Source organism: Salpingoeca rosetta, assembly GCF_000188695.1.
Source record: "Salpingoeca rosetta unplaced genomic scaffold supercont1.23, whole genome shotgun sequence".
In the NCBI taxonomy this organism is placed as follows: Eukaryota; class Choanoflagellata; order Craspedida; family Salpingoecidae; genus Salpingoeca; species Salpingoeca rosetta.
The window spans coordinates 788,161-814,452 of NW_004754911.1; the positions used below are offsets into that span (position 1 = coordinate 788,161).

General features: G+C 65.0%; 1 protein-coding gene across 1 annotated transcript in view; it reads right to left on the reverse strand.

The window, feature by feature from the left end:
• The window catches only part of PTSG_08442 (PRCDH1 protein), a gene marked incomplete at both ends in the record, with an annotated part of 32,380 nt that overhangs the window by 4,313 nt on the left and 1,775 nt on the right, over nt 1–26,292 (reverse strand). Inside the window, 7 exons of the mRNA XM_004990633.1 lie at nt 61–2,775; nt 3,219–21,940; nt 22,372–23,203; nt 23,502–23,768; nt 24,047–25,164; nt 25,475–25,820; nt 26,004–26,131. Coding sequence (XP_004990690.1) covers nt 61–2,775; nt 3,219–21,940; nt 22,372–23,203; nt 23,502–23,768; nt 24,047–25,164; nt 25,475–25,820; nt 26,004–26,131 — 24,128 coding nt within the window. The remainder of the gene's footprint in view (nt 1–60; nt 2,776–3,218; nt 21,941–22,371; nt 23,204–23,501; nt 23,769–24,046; nt 25,165–25,474; nt 25,821–26,003; nt 26,132–26,292) is intronic.

Below are 26,292 nucleotides of genomic sequence, written 5' to 3' on the forward strand. Positions count from 1 at the left end.
AACGTCGCTGCTGCTGCTGCTGCGGCGGCGGCGGCGGGTGGAGGAGACGGTGATGTGCACTTGAATCTGGCCCGCAACGGCGTCGCGTGGCGTGGCATCACCAATGGCAGTCCCCTGCAGGTCGTTGGTGGCAAAGGTGATGACAGAGCCAACAATCTGCGCCGGGTTGCGGGCGGGCGTTGCGGCGACACCGCGGAAGGTGATGCGAGCAAGCTCGACCGATGTGCCGGCGACCGTCTCCTCTGGGTCAACGGCGCCACCGACGCGAATCACGCCTGGCGGGTCTACCACGGCCTGGAAGATGCCCTTGGTCCAGCCAGCGCCCTCAGTGATCTTGGGGCCCGTGGTGGTGGTGGGCACCTCCAAAAAGGCGGTGCTGTAGCGAATCTCAAGGTCAATGGCGCCCAGGTTGACGCCGCCCGTGTTGATGATCACGGGCACCTCAAACTCGTCGTCGCGCGCCTGAGCCGGCAGGGCGTAGCCGCCAGTGAAGCCCAGGTCAAAGTCGCCCACGTCCGGCTGCAGGTTGCAGATGATGGCCGTGGAGCCGGACACGAGGCTGTCGAGCACGCGGGCCACCACCTCCACCTGCGAGGCGCGTGTGCCCTGCAGCGTGGCCTGCGCCAGCGCGTTGACGGACAGCGGCGCGGTGGAGCCGTCCGAGATGACGGAAAAGGAGAGGGAGCCCGGCAGGAGCAGGGCGCCCGTCGTGGCGTCCACAAAGTCGTTGCGGATGGTGCCGTCGTCAAAGATGGCGCCCATGGCAATGGTGCTGCGCGCGCGGCTGGCAATGCCCTCAAACACATACGCACCGTCAACAACCGCCTTGCCCGGCAGCCGCAGGTCAATCAGCTGCTGCACGCGCACGGCGCGGTCCGTGACGGTGAGGAGCTGCGCCGGCGCATCAAACGAGCCAAAGCGCGCAGACACGTCCACTTGCAGGTCGCGCGAGGCGAGCGTGGCGTCCTGACCGCTGCGCACGGAAATCACCTTGGCACTGCTCACGCTGACAATGCCCGTCTCCACCACGCCCGTGCCGGGCTTGAGGATGCGCGCGCTGCAGCCCGTTGTGACGTCCAGCGAGTCGCCGTTGGACAGGGTGAGGGCCACATTCATGGCCGCCTGCTGGCGGACCGTGGCCGCGGCGTCGTTGGGGTTGAAGTAGCGGTTGAGCGATGAGACGGTCACGTTGTTGCTGTTGGCGTACGACGGGTACGGGCGCAGCGCCACACGCACGCCCGTGGCGGCGACCACCTCCACGTCCACGCTCACGGTGATGTCCACGTGGATGAAGCGGATGGTGAGCACGCCTGCGCCGCCCGCGCCGCTGGTGGCGTTGGCCTGCGGTGCAATGGGGCGAATCACGGGCGAGAACGAGCCGTCCGCCGGCGGGCTGCACTCCAGCGACGCCTCGTCCGCGCAGATGGTGAACACGCCGTTGGCGCCGGAGAGGTCGTACACGGTGCGAGGGTCGGTGGCCATGTCAATGAGCTGCTCGTTACCGTTGCCAATGTCGTAGACCAGCGCCACGCCAATCTCGCTCTCCGTTGGCAGGCCCGCCGCTGCGGCGTCGTCGCTCTCGTACGTGAGCAAGGGGTCCACCCCCGTCACGCGCACGTCCGTGGGCGCGGGGATGGTCACGTCCACGAACGCGCTCGACTCAACAAGGTCAACCGAGTCTGTCTCCGGATCGGCGTTTGGTGACTCGCACAGCACCGTCCACGTGGCGCTCAGCAAATTGCCAGAGCCGGAGCCCTGTGCCAGCACGTGCCTGTTGTCAAAGACGAGGTCGCCCGTGGACGGCACAGCAATCACGCCGCGGTTCGCCTGGTCCACGGAGAGGCGAAGGCCAGTCTCCGGGCCAACGACCATGCGCGAGCCGTCCTGGAAGCGCGCAAACGCGGCCACGCTGCCCACCTCCTGCTCCTGGTCCAGCGCCTGCGAGATGGAGACGACCGAGGCCGACGCCAGGCCCGTGAAGGGGCTGTACAGCGGCTTGACCGTCATGTCCGTGAACACGATGAGCTCCAGCTCGTCCACCAGCAGGCTGGCAACGGTGCTGCCGCCGAGGCTCGGCACGGGCACGCTGCCCACGGCCTCCACTGTGGTGTTGCCAATGGTGCGCTCTGGCACAGCCGGGTTGATGACGGCAACGACTGCGCTTCCGAGGCGGAAGCCCCGCGCCACGTTGCCCTGCATCTGGATGGCGGTGGACTGCGCCGCACCCGTGGCGTCGAGCGCCTGCAGCACGCCGCTCACGTCCTTGGTCACGCGCACGCGCACGGCGCCGGCGCCGCTCTCCATGCGGCTGAACATGGCAAAGGCGTGGATGCGGGTGTCCTGGAACTTGTCGCGGCACGTGGACGCGTCCTCGTCAAACCACTGCCACCCGGCCACGCGCGCCAGCATCGGGTTGTCCGCCTGCAGCTCAATCGGCAGCTGCGGCGCCCACACCTCACCAAGGCAGTCGCCGTTGGCGGTGGTGTTGCTCACGGCGTCGCGCACAGACACGGCGATGCTGGCGCCGGTCATGCCAGACGTCTCGTCGCCAGCGAGGACCACGCTTGAGCAGTCACTGCTCACGTCCCACACGTGCGGGTGGCGGGAGCTGCAGGACAGGCCTGGCGTTCCCGTGGTGCCGGTGACAAGCTGCATGTCGCCGGCAGCGTCGCTGGTCACGATGCGCAGCGGGAACGTCTGCTCCCCGCCGTTGACGATGCAGGTCGTTTCGACAAATATGCAGCACTGGAGAATTCGCAGACAAATCAGGTATACCTGACTGATACATCGGTAAGTCGACTGGCCGCCTCATCGGAACCCCCAAGAGTGCTCCTTTTTCTACAAGCTGTTAAGACTCATAATCCTACTGTGTGTATCTGGATGTGATAATGGTCTTCCCGAGGTCAATTGTAACTGATCCTCGTTCGGAGTCCCGCCGTGCCAGCAAGTTTTCACCATGTACGTATCGAGCGTACGAAGTGGGTTCGCGAACCGCCGTCCGACATATCGTAGTAACGGACGCTTTCTAAAACCAACCTATATCCGGAATTCGCCTGATATGTATGACCTAGGCGACGCTACTGGAAGCAAGTATCACATAGTGTTGCGTTCTGGTTTCGAATCTCACACTCGTTCCTCATCGTGGGAGAGTACACAGCGGAGACTTATACAGAACTCCTTCGGACACTAACGGACATGGCCTAATTGGCGCGCAGCACCTTGCCCTTGAAGGCGGGGTGCGTGGGCAGCTCCACGAGGATGTTGCGGTTCAGCGTCCAGGGCTGCTCCTGCACAAGCGACACAGAGGGCAGCAGCGTGAGCGGGGCGCGCTCGTCCTCAAAGCCCGCCTGCACGGTCAGGGTGCGGCCGACACCGGCCACCGTGAACCATGCCGCGGGCACGGCGACGTTCACCGTGCACACGCCCAGGCGCGAAAACTGGTTGGTGCTGGAGCCCGCGGTGCAGGCCTGCTCCACGGCAACCGTGCTTGGGTCTGCGACGCCGAGGTCCGAGGCCAGGCCCGCGTCTGGAGTGATGCGCACCTTGACCGCCGTCAGCAGCGACGGCGGCGAGAAGTGCTCCGTGCGCACCTGCGCAGACACGCGCACGTACGCGTCGTCATGGTACACCTTGCTGGTGAGCAGCTCCACCCGCACCTGGTCAATGGCGCTCGGCACAGACGTGAACGCGCGCGAGACGGTGCCGGAGGCGAGGGCGGCCTCAAACGTGCCGCCCAGCCCCGTGTAGGTGGACGTGTAGTCGAGAATGTCAAACGTGTAGATGAGGTGGAACGTCACGTCCGCGTCCGTCGCCAGGCCGTTCAAGTCCATGGCCGTGACGCGGAACGTGACCGTCTCGCCCTGCTCGCGCACGATGACCGCGCTCACGGCAATCTCGCCCGTCTCCTCGTCAATGTAGTACTCGCCGCCGCCGGCGTCTGGCGTCTTGAAGGAGTAGCGGACCACGGAGAAGTTGCCCGTGTCGCGGTCCGTGGCGTTGAGCTGCAGCACGACCGTGTCCTGCAGCGTGCCAATGCGCACGTTGGCCTCGTAGTGTGCCAGGTTGGACGTGTTGGCGGGGTAAAACGTGGCGTCGCCCTGCAGCGCCGGCCCAAACATGGGGTGGTTGTCGTTGACATCCTCCACAATGACGGACACGGTGGCGGTGGTGGTGTGGAAGGGGAACGTCTGGTCCTGCGCCTGCACCGTCAGCACAAACTGCGCCCGCGCCTCGCGGTCGAGCGGCAGCGTGTGCGTGATCTCGCCCGACACGGGGTCAATCTCAAACGTGACGGGGTCGTCGGTGCGGTCAACAATGCTGTAGCGCACCTCCGCGGAGAGCCCAATGTCATCGTCCGTGGCCTGCACCGTGCCCACGGTCGACAGCGCCGGGGAGCTCTCCAGAAGCGAGAACGTGTACGTGGACAGGGTGAACACGGGTGAGAACGAGTTGGTGCACTCGCTCGTGGCAACGTCGTTGTCCAGGGTGGTGAGTGGGCTGTAGCCCGGCACGTTAACCTCCAGCGTCTGGCTGTCCCGCACGGGAAGGTTGAAGTTGATGGTGTCCGGGTACAGGAGCGGGGTCACAGACTCGGGCGGCCCGACGATAAACTCGATGCGCGTGGGGTCTGTGCGCAGGTTGGAGTTGAGGGTGACCACCACCACTGAGACACCAATGGAGCCCACGTTGTCCGTGGTCATGTCTGTCTGGATGGCGGCCGCATACACACCGGCAGACGGGTTGACGCGCTCCGCGCGGATGAGCCCGCCAAACACGCCGTTCGACTGGCCCGTGTGGTCGATGCCAGCCACCTTGGTGCCCAGGCACTGCGGGCAGTCGTCCACCGACGAGGCAAACAGGCTGGTCATGGCGGACTGCTTGGAGGCGAGGTCAAAGAAGACGTACGTCTGCTGCTGGGCGTCGGGCGCGGTGTCACCCACGTCACCCTTCTGCAGCACCGTAGCCTCCAGGTACACGACACACCCGGCATCGCTCGTTACGTTGATGGGCTTGACGGTGAGGTCGTTGAGGAAGCGCGACAGCTGCACGGAGGCCTTGGCCAAGTAGAAGGCATCGATGCTGTCAATGAGGCCGTTGCGGTCCGCATCCATGTTGTTCAGCTGCCGCAACGAGGGCGGCGAGGCAAGGAAGGCCGGGCCATACGTACCCGTGAACCCAACCAGGTCCTCCACAACGTACTGCAGCGTGTACGCCACATCAACAATGTCAAACACGCAGTCGCCGTTGGCGTCGCCCGTCTCTGCGTCGCTGCCGCACGTGTCTGCACGGCGGCCACGCGACAGCACGCGCTGGCTCTTCTGCTGCTTGCCTGCCGACGTGTAGCGGACAAACGAGGGTGGCACGTTCACTGTTGCAACAACGTCTTCCTTGCTGCTGCTGCTGCTGCTGCTGCTGCTGCGACGGCGGCGCCGGGCCGCGCTCAGCTGCACGTTGACCAGGCCAGCCACAAAGTCGCGGTCGGGCGTGCCAATCGGCGTTTGCCCAGACACAATGTCCGCCTCCACAAGCTGCTCCACAACGCCGCGAATCTGGGTGAGCCCGGTGCCGATGACGTTGAACTTGATGGTGGCGACGTGGTAGGCAGCGCCCTGTTGCGTGGCGTCGCTTGGGGAGCCGGACACGACGTACTCGCCTGGCGGGTCGTTGGTCTGCGCCACGAGCGGGCCGCCGCCCCAGTTGGCGCCCTCCGTCAGGCCGTTGTCCACGGCCTCCAGCTTGGCGTCGTCGTAGAACATGCGCAGCGTGAAGGCACCAAACGGCGTGTTGGCCACGTTCATGGCCACGCGCACGGTGATGGTGTCGCCCACACTGGCGGGCTTGACGGGGATGCCGCTGCTGTCGCCCAGGTCAATGTCGGCAAAGGCCGGCTGCAAGTTGCACGCGAAGGACCTCGTCGCAGTGACGGAGGTGCCAACTGCGCTCGCCGTCAGCACCACGTTCTCGTGGTAGTTTCCGCGCAGGGTGACGGTGCCGCGCGCAGCGTCCACGGTTGCGGGCTGCGTCGTGCTGAGGGAGAAGGAGATGAGGCCCGGCAGCGTCGGGTCGCCGTTGTTGGCAAACAGCGTCAAGTACTCCGTGCCGTCGCTCAGCACGCACGCAAGCTTGGCCTGCGACGTCTGCTGGTCAATCACGCCCGTGAGCGTGGAGACGAAGGAGAAGCTCTTCAGCTGCGTCACCTGCACGGGGTTCTGGTCGTCCACGGTGATCTGCAGCGAGGACGCCTCCACGCCGGCAAACGCACCAATCAGGTCCACCGTGCCTTCGTTCAGGGCCTCCATCAGCTTGATGGTGCCAGAGTCGCCAATGGCCACCACGTTGTTGTTGGGCGTGGTCGTGCCCGCGCTGTACGTGACGTAGCTCGTCTCCGGGTGGGTGTTCACAGACAGGGTCGTGCCGTCGGAGATGCTCAGGGTCATGGCAAGCACGGCGCTCTGGCGCACGGACGTTGGGCCGATGCGGCTCAGCGTCGTCTCAGACACGGAGGCTGACCCAGAGTACGTGGGGTAGGGCGAGGAGAACACGCTCACGCCAGCCAGCTTGACAACCTTGACGTTGACGCCGTTGCCCGGGAGGCTGCGCAGGAGCGTTTCGTTGAGGTTGGTGAAGGTGACAAAGAGGCGGCCCGTGCCCACGTCCCCGTTGGAGTTGGGCACGATGCGCTGGGCATCGCCGTTGCGCTCCACGGTGAACAGGCCGTTGCTGTCCTCCAAGCGGTACTCGATGCGGTCGTCGAGGGTCATCTCCTTCTTGCGGTTGCCATCGTACAGCAGGAACACGCGCACGGTGCTGAACGTCTTGATGGAGCTCTCGCGGGCCAGCGGGTCCGCCGACGACACGATCCGGCTCTCCGAGGACGTGATCTCCACGCCAATCGGGTCAGCCAGCGTGACCTCGAGGTCCACGTTGCGCGTGGCGATGGTCTGTCCGCACGCCTGCCACGCCGCCGTCACGCGCACGCTGTCAGAGTCCGTGCCGGCCACCACCTGGTCCGGCATGATGGACGCCACCGCAGCGTTGGAGGACGTGAGCATGAGCCCGTTGGCCGAGGACACGGCAACACGCGTGCCGTCGTCCATGACGGCGGACGCAATCACGTGGCCGATGCGGCCCTCCACGTCAAGCTTGAGCGAGTACTGCGCAAGCGCGGCGGGGGAGCTGGACCGGGCGTACGTGGTCGTGGACTGTGGCTCCTCAAGCGTGAGCTCAGAGGCCACCACGACGTTCAGGTCAATCACGCCCACGGGGTCCGTGGTCACGTCGACGGCGGTCGTGCCCACGGTGCGGCCATCGCTCGTCACAACAGACACCTGCGCGCTGCCCACGCTCTGGCCCGTGATGGTGGGCGGGGACGCCGTCTTGCTCAGCGCCACGTTACCGTTGCTCACGGCCAGGCGCGACTTGACGGTCTCCGTCACATCCACCGTCACCACGGCCGAGCCAGAGCCCAGGGAGAAGTCCGCGTGGGCAGCAATGTCCGCCGACTGGAAGATGGCGGCGCAGGCGTTGGCCTCGTCGCGGTACTCGGAGAACTGGCCCAGGCTGGCATCGCTCGTGGTGAGGGCAAGCGGCGTGGCCGGGTGCCACACCTTGAAGGGCACGCGCGTGGAGGCGCTGCCAATGGTGACAACCACGTCCGCGCTGGTGGCCCCGCTCGTCTCCGTGCCGTCCAGGCGCATGGAGCAGCCCGAGGTCTGCAGCACAGCCGCGTTGGCGCTGCTGCAGCTGGCGCTCGCAGACGAGCACGAGTCGCTGCAGGCCGCGGTGGCCGACGAGCGCGGGCAGGCGTAGCACGCGAGCGTGGTGATGCCAACCGTCTGCGCGCTGCCCGTGAGCCGCGCCGTGTTGACCACCTGGCTCTGAGCTGCGTAGGCAATCACGCCGCGCACGCCGTTGGCGGCAATGTACACCTGGCCGGTGCGGCCCGTGCCCGAGCGGGAGATGAAGGTGCCGGCAACAGAGCCCGTCTGGCCGCGCACCTTGACACGCGACACGCGCGTGCTGCCAAGGCCCTCCACCACCATGCTCATGGAGGCAAAGGCGTCCGTGGTAGCGCCAGACTGCACAATGTAGTCGATGGTAATGAGCTGCTGGCGACCCACCTCGCCCTGCTGAATCTTGTCCGGCACGGCGTTGGCGGCAATGACCGTGGTCGAGCCAGACTCGGTGACAATGGAGTTCCACAGCGACGAGTCAATGTTGATGCGCTCCAGGGCAATGTTGCTGTCTGTGGTGAAGGAGAGCGTGAACGTCGTCACGTAGTATGTCACGTCCGTGGACACGGTGGCGCGGAAGCGCTGGCCAGGGTACACGGGCCGGCCAGGCAGCTCCTGCACAACGTCGTCCACGTACAGCGAATCCGACACGCTGATGCGCGGGCGCAGCAGCACCGATGCCAGGTCAGTCATGGTGCTGCCGGCGATGCCATAGCGCACGGTGACGCGGTGGTCCTCGCCCGGAACGAAGTACGCCGCGGGCAGGTCCGCGGTCGTCAGCGAGCACACGCCCGTGTTGACGTTGGTGGTGCACTGCTTGGAGATGCTCGAGCTCTGGATGTCAAGCAGCGCCTGGTCCGGCACCAGCTCCACGCGCACGGTGGTGGCGGAGAGGCGGGAGGAGAAGTCCTCATCCCGCACTTGCAAGGCCACGCGGACGGATGCGTCGTCGTACCACACCTCGTCGTCATCGTTCAGCAGCACCGCCCGCACCGTCGTCGCGTCCTTGCGCGCGTCGCGGAAGTTGCCAGAGGCGCTCAGGGCACCAAACTGCGTGGTGACGGTGCCTGTGCTCAGCACGTTGGCGTCCACCAGGAGGCCAAACTGCTGCTGCACGTCGCCATTGGCGTTGCGCGCCGTGTTGCCGATGAGGAAGCCGCGCCCAGAGATGGAGAAGGTGGGCAGCAGCTCGTCCACCACCAGCACACGCAGCGTCATGGTGCCCTGCCTGGCCTGCGGCCGGCCTTGGTCGTCCGCCTCAATGGTGAGGGTGAACGCGGTGGGCAGGTCCGAGGACACGTCGCGGCCCGTGCGCACCTCGCCACTCAGCCGATCGATGGTGAACGTGTTGCCGACGTTGCCGTCCAGGATGCTGTAGGCGATGCCGCTCGTCTCACCGCACGCCGCATCGCCGTCCGTGGCCATGACCGTGGCCACCAGCACGCCGGCCTTTGCGCCAGAGGAGATGGACGTGCTCACCTGCGTCTGGTTGAACGCCGGTGCGGCCGTGTTCTCCTCCACCACGCGCACGTTGACAAAGCCCTGCGTCTGCATCACGGGGATGCCGCCGTCGCGGGCCATGACGCTCAGCTGCACCGCGGCGTCCGTGAAGCCGCACAGCGAGCGGGTGAGCGTGAGCACGCCCGTTGCCGGGTCCAGGCTGACGTAGCCCGGGTGGCTGGTGGACACCAGCGAGAACCGCAGGAGCGCGTTAGGACCAGAGTCTGCGTCCGTGGCGTTGATCTGAAAGATCGGCGTTCCCACGGCCGCGGCGCGCCCAAGGGTGGCGACAAACGGCGACTGCCCAAACACGGGCGCGTTGTCGTTGGCGTCAAGCACGTTCACGGTGATGGTGCCGCTGCCCGTGCGAGCAGGGACACCGTGGTCGCGCATGCTCACGCCAAAGGAGTACGTGGTTTGCGACTCGTAGTCGACCTGGGTCTTCAGGTACAGGCCACCGTCCTTCCGCAGCTCAAAGGGGAAGTTCGCCAGGGCAACGGGGTCGGTCTCCGTGAGGAAGTAGCTGATCACGCTGGCATTACCCGCGTCAGCATCAACCGCCTGCAGCGTGGTGATGAGCGTGCCGTTGGCTGCGCTCTCACTCAAGGAGGTGGTGGCGGTGCCGCTGGGGAACGCGGGTGTGTTGTCGTTGACGTCGTCGATGCGAATCGTCACCTCCACGGAGCCAACGTTGGGTGGCATGCCGTTGTCCGTGGCCTGCACCAGCAGCTGGTACGTGGCAAACGTCTCACGGTCAAGCGCGGACGCAACGGTGATGGCGCCCGTGCTGGCGTTGATGGCAAAGTCGCCGCGCGAGCCGAGCGCAATACTGTACATCACAGTCGTGGCAACCGTGTCCCGCTCCGTGGCCACCAGCTGCAGCGCCAGGTCGCCCACGCTCGCGTCCTCAGACACGTGCACCTCGTAGCTCGTCTGGTTGAACACGGGCGCGTTGTCGTTGACGTCGGCAACAAAGATGATGGCGGTGATGTAAGTGGTGTGCACGGGCGTGCCGCTGTCGGAGGCAGACACGTTGAGCGAGAACTGGCTCCTCGTCTCAAAGTCCAGCGACTTTCGCAGCCACAGCGCGCCCGTGTCCGCGTCCAGCTCGAAGGTGTCGTCAACGTTGCCGGACACGATGGCGTACGTCACGCGCGAGGCCGGCGAGTTGTCCGCATCCGTTGCCGTGATGTTGAGGATGACGGTGTCGTTGAAGGCGTCGCCTTCCGGCAGGCGGCGGCTGTAGAAATCGGGCACGGAGAACACGGGCGAGTGGTCGTTGACATCCAGCACCTCCACAATCACCGTTGTTTCGTCCTGGAAGTCGATGTTGCCGGCATCGTGCACGCGAACCGTGACGTTGTACGTAATCTGGCCCATCTCGCGGTCGAGCGTGATCAGGGACACCAGGCGACCGTCGGGCTCCACCGTAAAGGAGCCAGGCACCTCCTCCGACAGGAGCGTGAACACGCTGATGTTGTTCGGGTAACTGTCCAGGTCTGTGGCGGGGAGCAAAATGGTGGTGTTGCCACCGTCCACTTGCTCGGGCACGCGGAAACGAAGCGGGTGTGACGGGAAGCGCGGTGGCTCGTCGTTGACGTCCGTCACCCGCACCGTGACGGCCGTGGTGTCGTTGAAGGAGGCCACAACCGGGTCGCGGGCCAGGACCACGACGTGGTACGTGGTACGCTGCTCGCGGTCGAGCACGGGCGCGTTGCCAGACGCGTTGGCGTTGAAGGACAGCATGCCCGTCGCCGCGTCGATGGAGAAGAAGTTTTGCTCGTTGCCGGCGACAATCGAGTACACAATCTGCGCGTTGCTGCCCGTGTCCGCGTCCACCGCCTGCACCTGCACCAGGTCAACGTCGGCCACCTCATCCTCGGCGACGTGGGCAACAAAGGCCTGCTCAAACACGGGCGGGTTGTCGTTGACGTCGGTGACGGTGATGCGCACGCTGCCCGAGCGTGTGAGCGGCGGGGTGCCGCCATCGGAGGCCAGAATCTGCAGGTCGCGCGTGGTTGCTGCCTCGTAGTCAAGCATCTTGCTGAGCGTCAGCTCGCCCGTGGCGCGGTCCAGGGAGAAGGCGGCGTCGTCGTTGCCAGACACAATGCTGTAGCGCACCTGTCCGCCGGCGCCGAGATCCGGATCGCGCGCCAACACGGTGAGCAGCGACGAGCCCGCGGCCGTGGACTCAGGGATGGATGCGGTGAACTGCGTCTTGGAGAAGGTGGGCACGTTGTCGTTTATGTCCAGAATGTCAATGAGGATGTTGATCGTGTCCGTGAGCGGGTTCTCCACAACGTCGTCCGTCACCCTGACGCTGAGCACGTACAGGGCGGCCGTCTCGCGGTCCACCGACCCGTTGATGCTGATCACGCCCGTGCTGGGGTCAATGGCAAACGCGTCCGCCACGTTGCCGCTGACGATGCTGTAGGTGAGGGCGGCCGTGTCCCCGCAATCCGCGTCAGTGGCAGCGACCGTGGTCACCACATGGCCGTCTGCCGCGCCTTCGGACACGTTGAGCTGCAGCGTGGCCACGGGGAACTGCGGCGCGTGGTTGTTGACGTTGAGCACGGTCAGGGTCACGGTCACCGAGGTGGACTGGCCACCGGTGCCAAACGCGCCCTCAGAGGCCACCACCGTCAGCGTGTACACAGACTGGTCGGCGGCACACAGCGCCTGCGTGCTGGTGATGGCGCCCGTGACGGTGTCGATGGCCCAGCGGCCCAGCGCGTTGCCCGTGGTGATGGTGTAGCGGACGGGGCGCGCTTGCGTGCGATCGCCGTCCACGGCCTCCACCGTCAGCACGGTCGTGCCCGCGGCAATGGTCTCCTGCACGTCTGCGCTGTACGAGGCCTGGGAGAACACGGGCGGGGAGTCGTTGGCGTCGGCGATCACTACCACGAGCGGCGCCGTGCTCACGCGGCGCACGGGCGTCTGCTCGTCCGAGGCCTGGATGCGAAGCACAAAGCTGCTGCGCTCCTCGCGGTCCAGCGAGCGCAGCAGCCGCACCACACCGGTGCTGTTGTCGATGGTGAAGTGCGGGTCCGTGGCGTTGTCGCCGCTGATGATGGAAAAGGCGATGGCCTCCGTGTCGCCGCAGTCCTCGTCCGTGGCGCTCACCTGCGCCACAAACTCGCCGGGGCCGGCAAGCTCCGAGACGACAATCGGGTAGGAATCCACGCTCAGCACGGGGTCGTGCAGATTCTCGTTGGACACGTTGATGGTCACCGTGGCCGTGGCCGTGTCGACAGAGTCTGTCGCCTGCACCGTGAGCACATGCTGGGGGTTCCGCTGCGCGCACAGCGGCGCCTGGTTCACCAGCTCGCCGCTCACGGGGTCCAGGCGGAACGTGTCGTCGACGTTGCCGGCGATGATGCTGTAGCTCACGGTATCGGTGCCCTCGGGGTCGGTCGCCGTCAGGCGCACGATGGGCGAGTCAATGACATTGGCCTCCCCCAGCGTCACCATGTACGAGCTCGGGTTGAACACGGGCGGCTCGTCGGGAACGTTGCCCACCTTGATCACCAGCGTCAGGCGGCCCACGCGAGAGGGCACGCCGTCGTCGCGCGCGTCAATGGCCACCGTGTACTGCGTGCGCGTCTCGTAGTCCAGGGCGCGCAGCAGCGTGACAATGCCCGTGCTCGCGTCAATGCCAAACTCCTGGTTGGCAGACAGGTCAGAGTCGAGCGTGTTGATCGAGTACCGCAGGCCAAGCGCGTCGCCGCAGTCGGCGTCCGTCGCCGTCGCCTGCAGCACAAACGTGCCCATGGCCGTGTTCTCGGGCACTGTCACGGTGAGCGTGGCGGGCGAGAACGTTGGCGCGTTGTCGTTGACGTTGGAGATGGTCACGTCCAGGACAGCGTAGCCAACCAGGCCATCAAAGCGCGAGTCGCGAATCTCCAGCACCAGCGAGTACGCCGGCGCCGTGCGCGCGCACTGCGCCACCAGCAGCGTCACCGCGCCCGTGCTCGCGCCCAGGTCAAACACGTTGGCGTCGTTGCCAGAGGCAATCGTGTACGTGTACGTGGTCCCGGCGGTCGCCGATGCCACCGTCGTGAGCACGCTGCCTGTGGCGGTTGTCTCCGGCACGCTCACCGTGTATTTGTTCTGGGAGAACTGGGGCGTGTTTGGCGCGGGCGCCTGCTTGGTGATCTGCACCTCAACGAGCGTGGAGCGGCCGCCGGCGTCCGTGGCCACGGCGTCCAGCACGTACGGCGTGTCCTGCGTCAGCGGTGCGACCACGGTGATCACGCCCGTCGTTGGGTGGATGGTGAAGGCAAACTGCGTGTTGCGGTTCAGCGTGTACGTGATGCTGTCGTCGCAGTCGGCGTCCGTGGCCCTGACGCGGCCGGCGTACGCGTTGAGGGAGCTGTCTGCGGTGAAGCTGTAGCTGGCCTGCTCAAACACCGGCGACGCCGCATTGGACGCGGAGAAGCTCAGCTGGACAACCGTGCCCGCGCTGCGTGCCTCCGGCTGGCCGTCGTCCGTCGCCGTCACCACCAGTGTGTACGAGCTCTGCGTGCGCGAGCACACGGGAGCGGCCAGCGTCAGGCTGCCCGTCACAGCGTCAATGGCAAACACGTTGCCCGTGTTGCCGGAGGTGATGGCATAGGCAATGTTGTCGCCGTCCGCGTCGGTCGCCCCGACCAGCACGAGCTCCGTGCCAGTCGACACAGAGTCGGCAAACGTGCCGCTGTACGTGGCAGCAAACACGGGCGCGTACTGGTTCACGTTGAGGACGGTGACGAGCACGGTGGCGGTGGAGGTGCGCGGGGACGAGGCAAAGTCATCCGTGGCGGCTACGGTGAGCGTGTGTTGCGCAGCGCCACCGCTGCTCACGTCTGCGTTGAGCGGCTGCACAACAGCGAGCTCGCCCGTCTCGCGGTTGATGGCAAACAGGCCGTTGCTGTTGCCGCCGGTGATGCGGTATGTGACCGCGTCCCGGCAGTCGGCGTCGGTTGCCTGCAGCTGCAGCAGCACGCTGCCCACGCTGCCCGTCTCCGAGACGTTGACGCTGTACTGGGCCTGGGAGAAGGCGGGCGCGGCCGTGTTGGCCGGCACCACGCTCACGTCCACCAGCGTGTACGACTGCAGGTCGGGCCGCGTCTTCGACTGCGCCTGCACCTGCAAGCTGTACGCGTCCTCCGACGCAGCGCACACGCGCGACATGAGCGTGATGGCGCCGCTGTTGGCGTCCACGGCAAACTTGCCGGCCGAGTTGCCGCCCGTGATGCTGAAGGAGGCAATGCCGGTGCGGTTGGTGGCGACCGTCGCCACCGTCGTGCCGATGCTGGCCGACTCGGCCAGGTCCGCCGTGTAGCGCGAGCTGGTGAACAGCGGGAAGTCGGGCGACGTCTCCACCACGTTGATGAGCACATACATGGTGTCGGAGAGATCGCCATCAGAGGCAGACAGCTGCAGCGAGAAGGAGGAGCGCTCGGCAAAGTCCAGCTCGCGCACGAGCGTGATCACGCCGCCAACCGTGTCGAGGTCAAACGTGGGCGGCGTCGTGTCCCCGCTCACCACGCGGTAGCGGATCTCCGCCTCGTCTGCGCAGTCCTGGTCCGTTGCCTCCACGCGCGTGACGTAGTCGCCCAGGGAGGCTGTCTCCAGCAGCGTCACCCGCACCAGGTCCTGCGTGAACACGGGAGCAAACGCGTTGCCCGCCGTCACGGTGATGGTGAACTGCGTGTCGGTCGACTGCGGCGGCGTCCCCGTGTCCGTGGCGCGCACAATGAGGTTGTACGTGCTCTTGTCGGCTGCGCAGAGCGGCCCAAGCGCGCGCACAATCACTCCAGTGGTGGGATCGACGCGGAAGGCGGAGCCCGCATCGCCACCGACAATGTTGAAGAGCACCAGGTCGCCGTCGCCGTCCGTCGCCTTGACCGTGCCAATCGCTGAGCCCGCAGACGCGGTGTCCGTCACGCTGGCAGACATCTGCGTGTGCGTGAACACGGGCTTGTGGTCGTTCACGTTGCCGACGGCGATGGTGATGGTGGTGGTGGCCGTGTTGGGCACGGGCGTGGCGCTGTCCGAAGCCTGCACGCGAAGCTCGTAGGTGTCCTGCACCTCGTAGTCGAGCGGCTCAACCAGCGTCACGATGCCCGTAGTAGCGTTCACGGAAAACGCGCTCATGTGCACGCTGGTGTTGCCGTTGACGCTCAGCAGCGCGTACGACACGCTGTCAAAGCAGTCGCCGTCCGTGGCGTACGCCGTGGCCACCGCGGTCGGCGCCTGCACAGACTCGAGCACGCTCACGGTGGCATCCGGCACGCTGAAGACGGGCGCGTTGGCGTTGCCGGGCAGGATGGTGACGTTGGCCGTGGCCGTGGCCGTGCGGGTGCCGTCGCCCGCCTCAATCTGCAGCAGGTACGTCACGCCGGGGCTGTTGCGGTCGGCCAGGCACAGGCGGTGGCGCGGGAAGACGTTGCCCGTCGTCACTTCAATGGCAAACGGGAAGGCGGCCGTGGCCAGGGAGATGGGCCCGGTCGCAGACACAATGCGATGCACCACAGGCAGGGCAAGCGCGTCTGCATCCGTGGCCTGCACCCGTAGCACGGGGGCGCCAACCGCCACACCGTCGTGTACCACGGCGCTGTACTCCGTGTTGGCAAACACGGGCGCCTCATCGTCGACGTCCGTCACGGTGATGGTGAGCAAGGACACGTCGGTCTTGCCACCCGCATCCGCCACCTGCACGCCCATGACAAACTGGCGCGGCTGGCCGTTGGCCTGCTCGTAGTCGAGCGCCCGTGCCAGCGTGAGCACGCCGCTTGCGCTGTCCAGCACAAAGGTGGCCGGCGTCGTGTCGCCGGAGATGACGCTGTAGGTGAGGGCGTAGTCGTCCCCGCAGTCCGCGTCCGTGGCGGCCAGCGTGGTGATGACCGTGCCGGTGGCCGTGTTCTCGGGAACAGACACGCTCGCCGTGCTCACCGCAAACGATGGGGACGCGGCATTCGCGTTGGTGACCGTCACATCAAACACGGCCACGCCAGCAGCGCTTGCGGGAAAGGCCGTGTCTGCCACGCTGAGCACGAGGCGGCGCAACGGCTCTGTGTCGGCGCACAGGAGGCCGGCCTGGTTCACGCGAAGCTCGCCAGAGCTGGCGCCCAGCGAGAACGCGCCGTCATCGTTGCCGGCAGTGATGGAGAAGGTGTGCGTGGCAGAGACGGTGCCGGCAGAAACGAGGCCGACGAGGGTGCCCGCAGCCGCGTTCTCCGCCACGTTGGCCGTGTACATGGGCTGCGAGAACGCCGGCGCGTTGGGGTCCGCGGCGACGACGCGCACGCGCACGTTGGCCTGATCCGTGTTGGATGCGCCATCCTGCGCCTGCACGGTCAGAATCTCCTCGTCGCCCTGCTGCAGGGAGCTGGAGGCCACGACAATGAGACCCGCAGACGTCACCGACACGCGGGAGCTGGGACCGCCCACCTGCGAGTAGGTGAGTGTCGTGTCCTCGCAGTCCGCGTCCGTGGCGCTGAGCACCAGCACCACAGAGTTGAGGGCGGCGTCAGCAGCCACGTTGGCCTCATACAGTACAGTGGAGAACGCGGGCGCAAACGTGTTGCCCGCGGTGAGGGTGACGGTGAGCACGGCGTCCGTGTACAGGGACGTGGGTTCACCGTCATCGGTCGCGCGCACAACGAGGGTGTACGTGTCAAGCAGGCTCGCGCACAGGGGCGCGGCCACGGTGATGGCGCCCGTGCTCGCGTCAATGGCAAAGGCATTGTCTGCGTTGCCAGAGACGAAGCTGAAGGCAACGGCGTCGCCATCCGCGTCCGTGGCGCTGGCCGTGGTCACGGCCGTGCCTGTGGAGGCGTCTTCGGAGAGGGTGACGGAGGCCTGGCCCAGGGACAGCACGGGTGCGTTGTCGTTGGTGTTGTTGACGGTGATGGTGAGGGTGAGCTCGTCAAACTCGGGCGGGTGCGTGCTGTCGCCCTCGTCTGTGGCGCGCACGGTGAGCGTGTACGAGCTGGCGTCAGCGTAGTGGATGGCAGAGGCCACAAATACCTCGCCAGTGTTGGCGCCCACGCCAAACACGGCCACGCTTGGGTCGCCGGTGAGCAGGTGCCCCGTGCCCTCGAGCGTGTACGTGAGGCGGTCACCGCAGTCCACGTCCACGGCCTGCACGGTGGTCACGCGCGTGCCCACGGTGGCACCCTCCACCACGGAGGCCGTGGCGCTGGTGCTGGGGAACGCGGGCGCGTGCGCGTCGCCCAGGAGCACGTCGATGAGGACGGGCACGGAGGCCTTGCGCGCCGGGGAGCCGTTGTCGCTGGCCTCGACCAGCAGCGTGTACGACGACTGGTCGTTGAGGCACAGGTTGCGCTGGCGGCTAATCTCGCCCGTGGTGGTGTTGATGGCAAACACGCCAGCGTCGTCGCCGTCCACAATCGAGTACGTGATGTGGCACGTGTCGCACGCGTCGCTGTCTGTGGCCTCCACCTGCAGGAACGGCATGCCCTGCGCCAGGGTCTCCACCACGCTCACGCTGTACAGCGGGAGGCTGAATGCCGGGTCAAACTCGTTCACGTCGAGGATGGTCACCTTGACCACGACCGAGTCAAAGGCCGGGTCGGGCGTGGCGTCGTCCTGCACGCGCACGACAACGTCAAACGAGGTGTGCTCTTCGCGGTTGGTGGGGCCCGTGGTGAGCAGCTGGCCGTTGGAGTTGATGCGGAACCAGCGCGACGTGCCCGTGCCGCCCACGATGCTGTACAGCACAGAGTCGCCGCAGTCCGGGTCGACCGCGGAGATGGTGGTCACCAGCGTGTCGCTGGGCAGGCCCTCCTGCAGCGCGGCCGAGGGCAGCTCGTTGGCAATGACGGGGGGCCGGTTGTCGACAATGCGCACAATCACGTTGACCTGCGCAGAGGAGATGCGGCCGCCGCCGTCCGTGGCGCGCACGGTGAGGTCGTAGGAGGAGCTGGCAGAGCCGCACAGGGCGCCCGTGTTGGAGATGGCGCCCGTGGTGCTGTTGATGGAGAAGAGGCCGTCAATCGTGTCCGCGAGCGTGTAGGTGACGGTGCCAAACGCGCCGGCATCCGGGTCCGTGGCCTTGGCGGTGTACACGGTGGTCGGGTACGACACCTCGTCAATGGCCTGCGTCACGGGCGACTGCGCAAAGGAGGGCGAGTTGTCGTTCTCATCATCAATGATGATGACAACCGTGGCCAGGCCAACAAAGGAGCCGGACGTCACGGTTGCGGTGACCTCAATCTGCGGCGTCGCCTCGCGGTCCACGTTCCCCGTCGACACAAGCACGCCCGTCGCCGTCTGCATCATAAAGGGCAGGTTGGACCCCTGCAGGCCGTACATGAGCGTCTGCCCCTGCTGCAGGCAGTCCACGTTGTGCGCGACGAGCGCGGGGCTCAGCTCCACGCCAGAGCCCTGGTTCTCGCGGAAGTGGAACACGTAGCTGTCCTTCTCAAACGCGGGCGGGGAGTCGGTCACGTCCTCCACCAGCACGGTGACCGTGGTCGTGGTCTCCATGGGCGGCGTGCCCGAGTCGCGCGCCGTGACGTACAGCAGAATCGACTCCACAAACCCGGTGCCGTTGACGTTGGGCTTGCACGTGGAGTTGCCGCGCAGCTGCTCAAAGTCCACGCGCTGCTTCAGCCACAGGCCGCCCGTGGCGGAGTCGAGCTCAAACACGCCGTTGGGGTCGCCCGAGGCGATGCTGTAGTTGACCTGCGCGTTGGCGCCCTGGTCCGGGTCCAGGGCCACAATGGACAGGAACGTGCGCTCCACGGGCTTGCTCTCGGCGATGGTGACCGTGTAGTTGGTGCGGTCGAACATGGGCGCGTTGTCGTTCTCGTCCAGCACGTTCACGGTGACGGTGGCGTCGGCGTGGTTGGCGGGGTCCGACGCGCGAATCGTCAGCACGTACTGCGCGCGCAGCTCACGATCAAAGGACGTGTTCTGGTACACGGCGCCCGTGAGCTCGTCCACGTAGAAGAACTGCCGCATCTCCACGGGCAGGAGGGAGTAGCGGATCTGGGCGTTGAGGCCCGCGTCCGCATCCGAGGCGTTGGCGAGCAGCAGGAACTTGGGCCACGGCCCGTTCTCGCGCACGGCGACGCTCGTCTGCGTGAAGCCAAAGGTGGGCAGGTTGTCGTTGATGTCGCGCAGGATGAGGGAGATGGTGACGTTTGGCCCCGTCTGTGGCGGGACACCGCTGTCATGCACGCCAATCACCAGCGTGCGGCCGTGCCCCATCGCCTCGCGGTCAAAGACGGCCTTTGTCACGATGGAGCCCGAGTCGCCCATCTCAAACAGGTCCTCCTCGTTGCCCGTGAGGATGGTGAAGGCCGGGCGCGCGTTGGCGCCGAGATCCACGTCTGTCACGGCCAGGCGGTACACCAGCGTGCCCACCGGCTGCTCCTCGTCAAAGTACACCGTGACGTTGGTCGTGTCTGGGATGGGCGGGTTGTCGTTGATGTCGGTGATGGTGATCTGCACGCGCGCCTCCGAGGAGAGCGGGGGCGTGCCCAGGTCCGTGGCGCGCACAACAAACTCAATCTCCGGCAGGCCGTTCGGGAGCAGGGCCTCCCGGTCCAGGTCGGCAGCCACCTTGATGGCGCCCGTGTACTCCTCCACGGTGAACCGCGTCTCGTTGACAATGGCGTAGCGCATCTCGTACTCGGCAGAGGGCGGGCGGTCCGGGTCCGTGCTGGACACGTTGAGCACGGTGAAGCCGATGCTGCTGTGCTCGGGCATGGACCCTCGGAAGAGCGGCCGCGAAAACACGGGCGGCTCCACGTTGGCGTTGTCCACGATGACGGTGACGGTTGCTGGCAGCACGGCGCGGCCGGGCGGGTCGCCGCCGTCCTGGGCGTTGATGTTCAGCGTCAGCACGCGGCGCTCGTCGTACGAGACCACCTTGGACGTGCGCAGGAGCTGCCCCGTGGTGCGCCCCACGGTGAAGAAGCCCTCGTCCGTGGCGCCGGAGATGCTGTAGGTGACGTTGCCCAGCGCGCCAGAGTCCTGGTCTGTGGCAAACACGGACGCCACGAGCGTGCCTGCAGGCACGTTCTCCAGCATGTTGACGGTGATGTCCGTGTCGTTGAACACGGGCACGTGGTCGTTGACGTCGGAGATGTCGATGTTGAGTGTGGCCGTGACCGTGTGGACGCCATCGGTGGCCATCACGGTGAGGCTCAGGAGCGGGGCCGTCTCAAAGTCAAAGGGCGCCGACACCAGCAGCGAGCCGGAGAGCGGGTCCATGGCGAAGAACACGGCGTCATCGCCCTGAATCGCGTACGTGACCTGGTCATCCACGTCCGGGTCTGTCGCCTGCACCGTGTACGCCACGCTGCCGAGCGGCGTGTTCTCCGGCAGCTCGACGGTGAGGCCGTCCGCAAACTGCAGCACGGGCGCGTTGTCGTTGACGTCGGTGATGGTGACGACGATCGAGGCCGACGACTGCGCAACGCCATCCGAAGCCATCACGGTGAGGGTGATGTTGCGGTCCGCAGCCAGCTCGCGGTCAAAGGCCGCCCCAGAGGCAAGCGACAGCGTGCCGTCCGTGGCCATGACAAAGCGCGCGTCCCCAGACACAAAGTACTGCGGGGGCGTGGCGTCCGCGTCAACAGCGACGGGCTTGGCTGTGGGCGAGAGGGCGAGCGCGCCCGTTGGGCAGGCGCCGCTCGTGCACTCGGCAAGGGACAGCGTGTACAGCGGGAACTGCATAAAGGGGGCGTTGTCGTTGACGTCGCCCACAACAATCTGCACGATGGTGGTCGCCTCGTCGCTGTTGAGGGTGCCCTTCACCACGAGCGTGTACGTGGGCACCGTTTCGCGGTCGAGCGCGCCCGTGAGCGAGAGCACGCCCGTGTTGGCGTGGATGGAGAAGAGCCCCTCTGGGTCGCCCTGCGCAATGGTGTAGATGACGCTCGGGTTGCTGGAGCCCGCCACCAGGGCCTCCACCGTGCCAACAGAGGCTGCGGCGTCGTTCTCCACAACGGTGAACGAGTAGGTGGGGGAGGCAAACAGGGGCACGTTGTCTGTGGGGTCGGCGACGGTGACGATAAGCTGTGCGGAGCCCGTCTTTGCGTTTGCGTCCGGCGAGTCTGCGGCGGTGACGGTCATGCTGAGGACGGACGGCGCACCGGGGAGGGTGGACGCCACCGTGACCGCGCCAGAGGCCTCGTCGATGGAGAAGGTGCCGCTCTGGTCGTCAATGGAGTAGAAGAGCGGCAGATCCGGGTCGTCGCCGTCAATGGCCGTGAGCACGGCAATGGTGGTGCCGATGCTCGTCGTCTCCGAGACGGTCACCGCGTACGTGCTCGACTCAAACGCCGGCGGCTCGTTGCTCGTGTTCTCCACGGAGAGCAGCACGTTTGCAATGTCCGTGTTGTACCCATCGGAAGCCTGCACCTCCAGCTGGTACGAGAAGGTCTGGGCGTAGTCGTAGTTGCCGCCGCCAGCAGGCACCTTGATCTCGCCCGTGGACGCGTCAATCTCGAAGATGCCCGAGCCGCGCGTCGGGTAACCAAAGACGTTGCGGATGCTGTAGGTGATGGTGTCGCCCTCGTCCGCGTCCGTGGCAGACACGGTAAGGATGGTGCTGCCGCCTGCAGCAATGTCGCTCACAGCCCCAACGTATGTCATCTGCGCAAACGCCGGCGCATTGTCGTTGGAATCCGTCACCGTGATCACCACAGTGGCAGTGTCACGTCGCGCAGGCACACCTCGGTCCTCAACTGCAACAAGGAGTGTTGTTTGTAGGAGGGGGAGGGGGTGGAGAAAGAGGGGTTTCATGAAGTGTGTGTGCGTGCATGTGTGTGTATGTGTGTGTGTGTGTGTGTGTGTGTGTGTGTGTGTGTGTGTGTGTGTGTGCGTGCATGTATGTGTGTGGGTGTGTGTGTAATGTGAGATGAGAGGGAGTGAGAAATGATGCGTACGTGTGTTTGTGGGCGACAACGAGCGGATGCAAACAGAACTGCATGTCACCACACCCAAGCACATGCACACGCATACAAGGGCGCGCAAACACCCACACGCGCACACACACACACATGCACACGAGCAAAGCACGCAAAGCACACACACACATGCACACACACACACATGCACACGAGCAAAGCACGCAAAGCACGCAAAGCAAAAGAGACGGGTCACTGTAGGTACGCACCGTGGACATTGAAGGCGTAGGTGCGGCGCGTCTCATAGTCGAGCGGAACAGCAGCGCTGATGGCACCCGTGGTGACGTCAACCTCAAACGTGCCGTTGGCGTTGGACAGGCTGAACACAAGCTGCGCGTTGGCACCGGCGTCCGCGTCCGTGGCGCCCGCTGTGAGGATGGGCACGTGCACGGCCACGTTCTCCGGCGTGCTGGCCGTGAACATGGTCTTGTTGAACTGCGGGTCGTGGTCGTTGATGTCGCCAACCACCAGCACAATGGACGCTTCCTGTGGCGAGCCAAGGTTGGCAAAGCCAGCCGCAGCGCCGTTGTCACGCGCCGTCACGCGCACCGTGTACATGGGCGTGGTCTCACGGTCCAGCGGCTGCAGGAGGGTGAGCGCGCCCGTGCGCGCGTCAAGCGACACAACGGCGGTGGGCGCAACGAGCGAGTACGTGATGTTGCCGCTCTGGCCAACGTCTGGGTCAATCGCCTGCGCACGAGCAACAACTGTGCCCACGGCGGCGTCCTCGGGAACAACAAACGTTGCCGGGTTCTGCGGGAAGGTGGGCGGATTGTCGTTGATGTCGCGAACGACGACCTTAACGTCCGTAAACGACTCCTTGGGGATGAGGGCGTGGTCGCGCGCGCGGATGGTGACAAAGTACACAGCCGAGGCCTCCCTGTCCAGGCCCGTGGGCAGCGTGCTGAGGCTGCCCGTCGTCTCATCAATGGTGAACAGGTCGTCGTGCGTCACCACCGTGTACGACACGCGGCGGTTGTCTCCAAACTCGTCAGCGTCGTCCGCTTGCACCCGCACAATGTCCAGCGACGCAAAGGCGCCCTGCATTTGCAGCGCGTGCGAGTGATTTTGGGGGGGGGGATGGGAGAAAGTGTAATGGGACGAAGGGGGAGGAGGGGGAGGAGGAGGGTTGTAACGTGAGCGAGGTCAAGAAGGAGATGGAAAAGATGGAAAGAAAAGCGCGAGGCAAAACATGGCCACGGCACGTGAGTCGCCTCAGACCTACGGCGCAACCATGACCGTACGCGCACACACACGCAACCATGCACGCAACCACACACCATCACACAACCACGCACAATCGCACAATCACACAACCACACAACCACGCAATGCGCACCTCTGTGACGGTCGCCTCGTATTCGTTGGAGCGGAAGACGGGGGCAAACAGGTTTTCCGGGGTGACAGTGACGAGCACGTTGGCCGATGCCGTGAGCGGCGGTGTGCCGTGATCCATGGCAGATATGATGAGCGAGAACCTGCTCTGCAACGCAAAGTCCAGGGGGTTGGTGGTCGTCACCAGGCCCGTGTCCGGATCCACCGTGAACACGTCATCGTTGTTCAGCAGCGTGTGCGTCACAAACGAGTTGGGCGTGTTGGCCTTGTCCTGTCGGCATTGCAGTGAGGACAAACACAAGCCAGGAATACGGGCAATTAGTGTATGTATGTGGGCAGGTGTACGTGTATGTGTGCTTGTGTGTGTGTGGGGGGTGTGTGCTTGCTTGCAAGCATAACGAACCAATTATACCGCACAAGTCACAAGCCACGTGCCACAAAACAAACGAAGCACCTCGCTCTTCTCTTCCTACCCCCCCCCCCAAAAAAAAAACACACACACACACACGCTCTCTCTCTCTCTTTCTTTCTTCCCCACCCACAACGTACAGCGTCTGTAGCAAACACGGTGGTGCAGACTTGGCCAGCCGGGAGGTTCTCTGGGATGACGCACGAGTAGTTGGTCTTGGGGAAGATGGGTGGATTGTCGTTGGTGTCGTTGACGGTGATGTACACGGGAACAACGTCCCTGCGCGAGGGGGCGCCCTCATCCTTGGCCTCCACATACACCGTGTACTGCGACTTGACCTCGTAGTCAATGCCGGACAGCGCAACCATCTTGCCCTCGCGGTTGTTTGGGATGTTGAAGTGGCCCGACGAGCCGTTCACAATGCGGTACGTCAGCTGCGCGTTCAGGCCGCTGTCGCGGTCCGTGGCCTGGAACTCGCCCACCAGCGTGTTGCGCTTGATCGTCTCAAGCACGTTAAACGCGTACGAGCGACGCTGGAACTGCGGGGTGTTGTCGTTGATGTCCAGCACATACACATTCACCTGCGCCGTGGAGGAGCGGGGTGGAACGCCAAAGTCGGTCGCCGTCACCGTCAGCGTGTGCTGCGTCTTGTTCTCGTAATCGAGCGCGCGCACAGCGTAGATGTTGCCCACCATGCTGCCGGCCTGGCTCACCGTGTCAATGCGGAACATGTTGTCGTCGTTGCCGTTGGTGATGTTGTACTGCACACGCGAGTTGCTGCCCTGGTCGTTCTCGGCAGCAACCACCTGGATCACAAAGCGGTTTGTCTCCGTGCTCTCCGGAAGGTACTGGTTGTAGCGGTCCTGCGAGAACACGGGGTCAAGGTCGTTGACATTGGCAATGCTGATGGTCAGAGTCGCCGTGTCCGTGCGTGCAGGCACGCCGTGGTCCGTGGCAGTCACCACCAGGTTAAACGACGTGGAAATGGCCTCCGCGTCAAACACCGTCAGCGTGGTCACAACGCCGGTGGTGGCGTCAATGGCAAAGTCTGTGGAGGGCGGCGTGAGGGCGTACGTCACGCGGCCGTTCTCGCCGCTGTCTGCATCTGTTGCCGTGACAATGAGGGCAATGGTGCCTGTGTCGGAGTTCTCGGCCACGCGCGTGGCGTACGACTCGCGCTCAAAGACAGGCGAGTTGTCGTTGACATCCAGCACCTGCACGGTCACCACCGCCTGCGCAGTGTGCACGCCGTCCGTCACTGCACAGAGAGGAATGTGGGCGGTGGACGGTGTGTGCAGGCGTTTTGAGCAGGTGTAAGAGTGTGTGTGTGTGGGGAGGAGGAGGTGTATGCGCGTGAGAAGCAGTGAGTGGACCAAGCTTAAGAGGGAGTCAAAAACACACACGTGGGCGACTGGCAATGAACCGCGACACACACATTCAAGCGCACGCACACTGCGTACACTGCGCACACCGCACACCACACATACACACATTCAAGCGCACGCATACTGCGCGCAAACCCCACACACAAACACACAAACACAGCCACCGTGGCGGCACCACGGTACCTTGGATGGTGACGGTGTGGGAGGTGACGGTGTCATAATCGAGCGCGCCCGTGAGCTGCAGGACAACAACGGCGTTGCTCTGCACAGAGACAGAGAAGAGGGAAATGTCAGAGTTGAGCAGCGAGGCCGAGAGCTGCGCGTTGGCGCCAACATCGGCATCGGTGACGTTGATGGTGGTGAGAACGGTGCCAATGGTGGCGTTCTCCCGCCACGTCACCGTGCGCTCTTGCGTTGCAAACACGGGCGGGCTGTCGTTGGTGTCGAGAACCGTCACCAGCACGGTGGTGGAGTTGGACGCCGGCGGTGTGCCGCTGTCTCGCGCAGTCACCGTCAGCGCAATTGTGTCCTGCGTCACCAGACAACGTCGTAATCACGGTGATAATGATGATAATGATGATGATGATGATGATGATGATGATGATGATGATGATGATGATGATGATGATGATAGAGGGTGGGTGGGACAAATGGGTGAGTGGAACAGGCGAAGGATGGGAAATGTTTGTGGAAGCAACATGTGTTTGGCCACGTGCGTGAGAGGGGTGTGCAAGACGAAACAAAGTGAGTGCACATGGTGATCGCAGGCTTTGTGCCATTTTGATGCTAATCCAGCACAGGGCAAACGCCACATGTTGATAGGGTGTGTCTTCACCGTCGCTTGGTTTCCATCATCGCTGCCCCCTCCTCCCCCTCTCTCTCTCCATTCACTCAACCCAGAGCATTGAATTCAACCACATGCACGAGAAGCTCCAAGCACGCGTGCCGGCACTAACGGCCTTCTTCCCTTATCGAGAAGACCCGTTCGTGGTGATGATCCG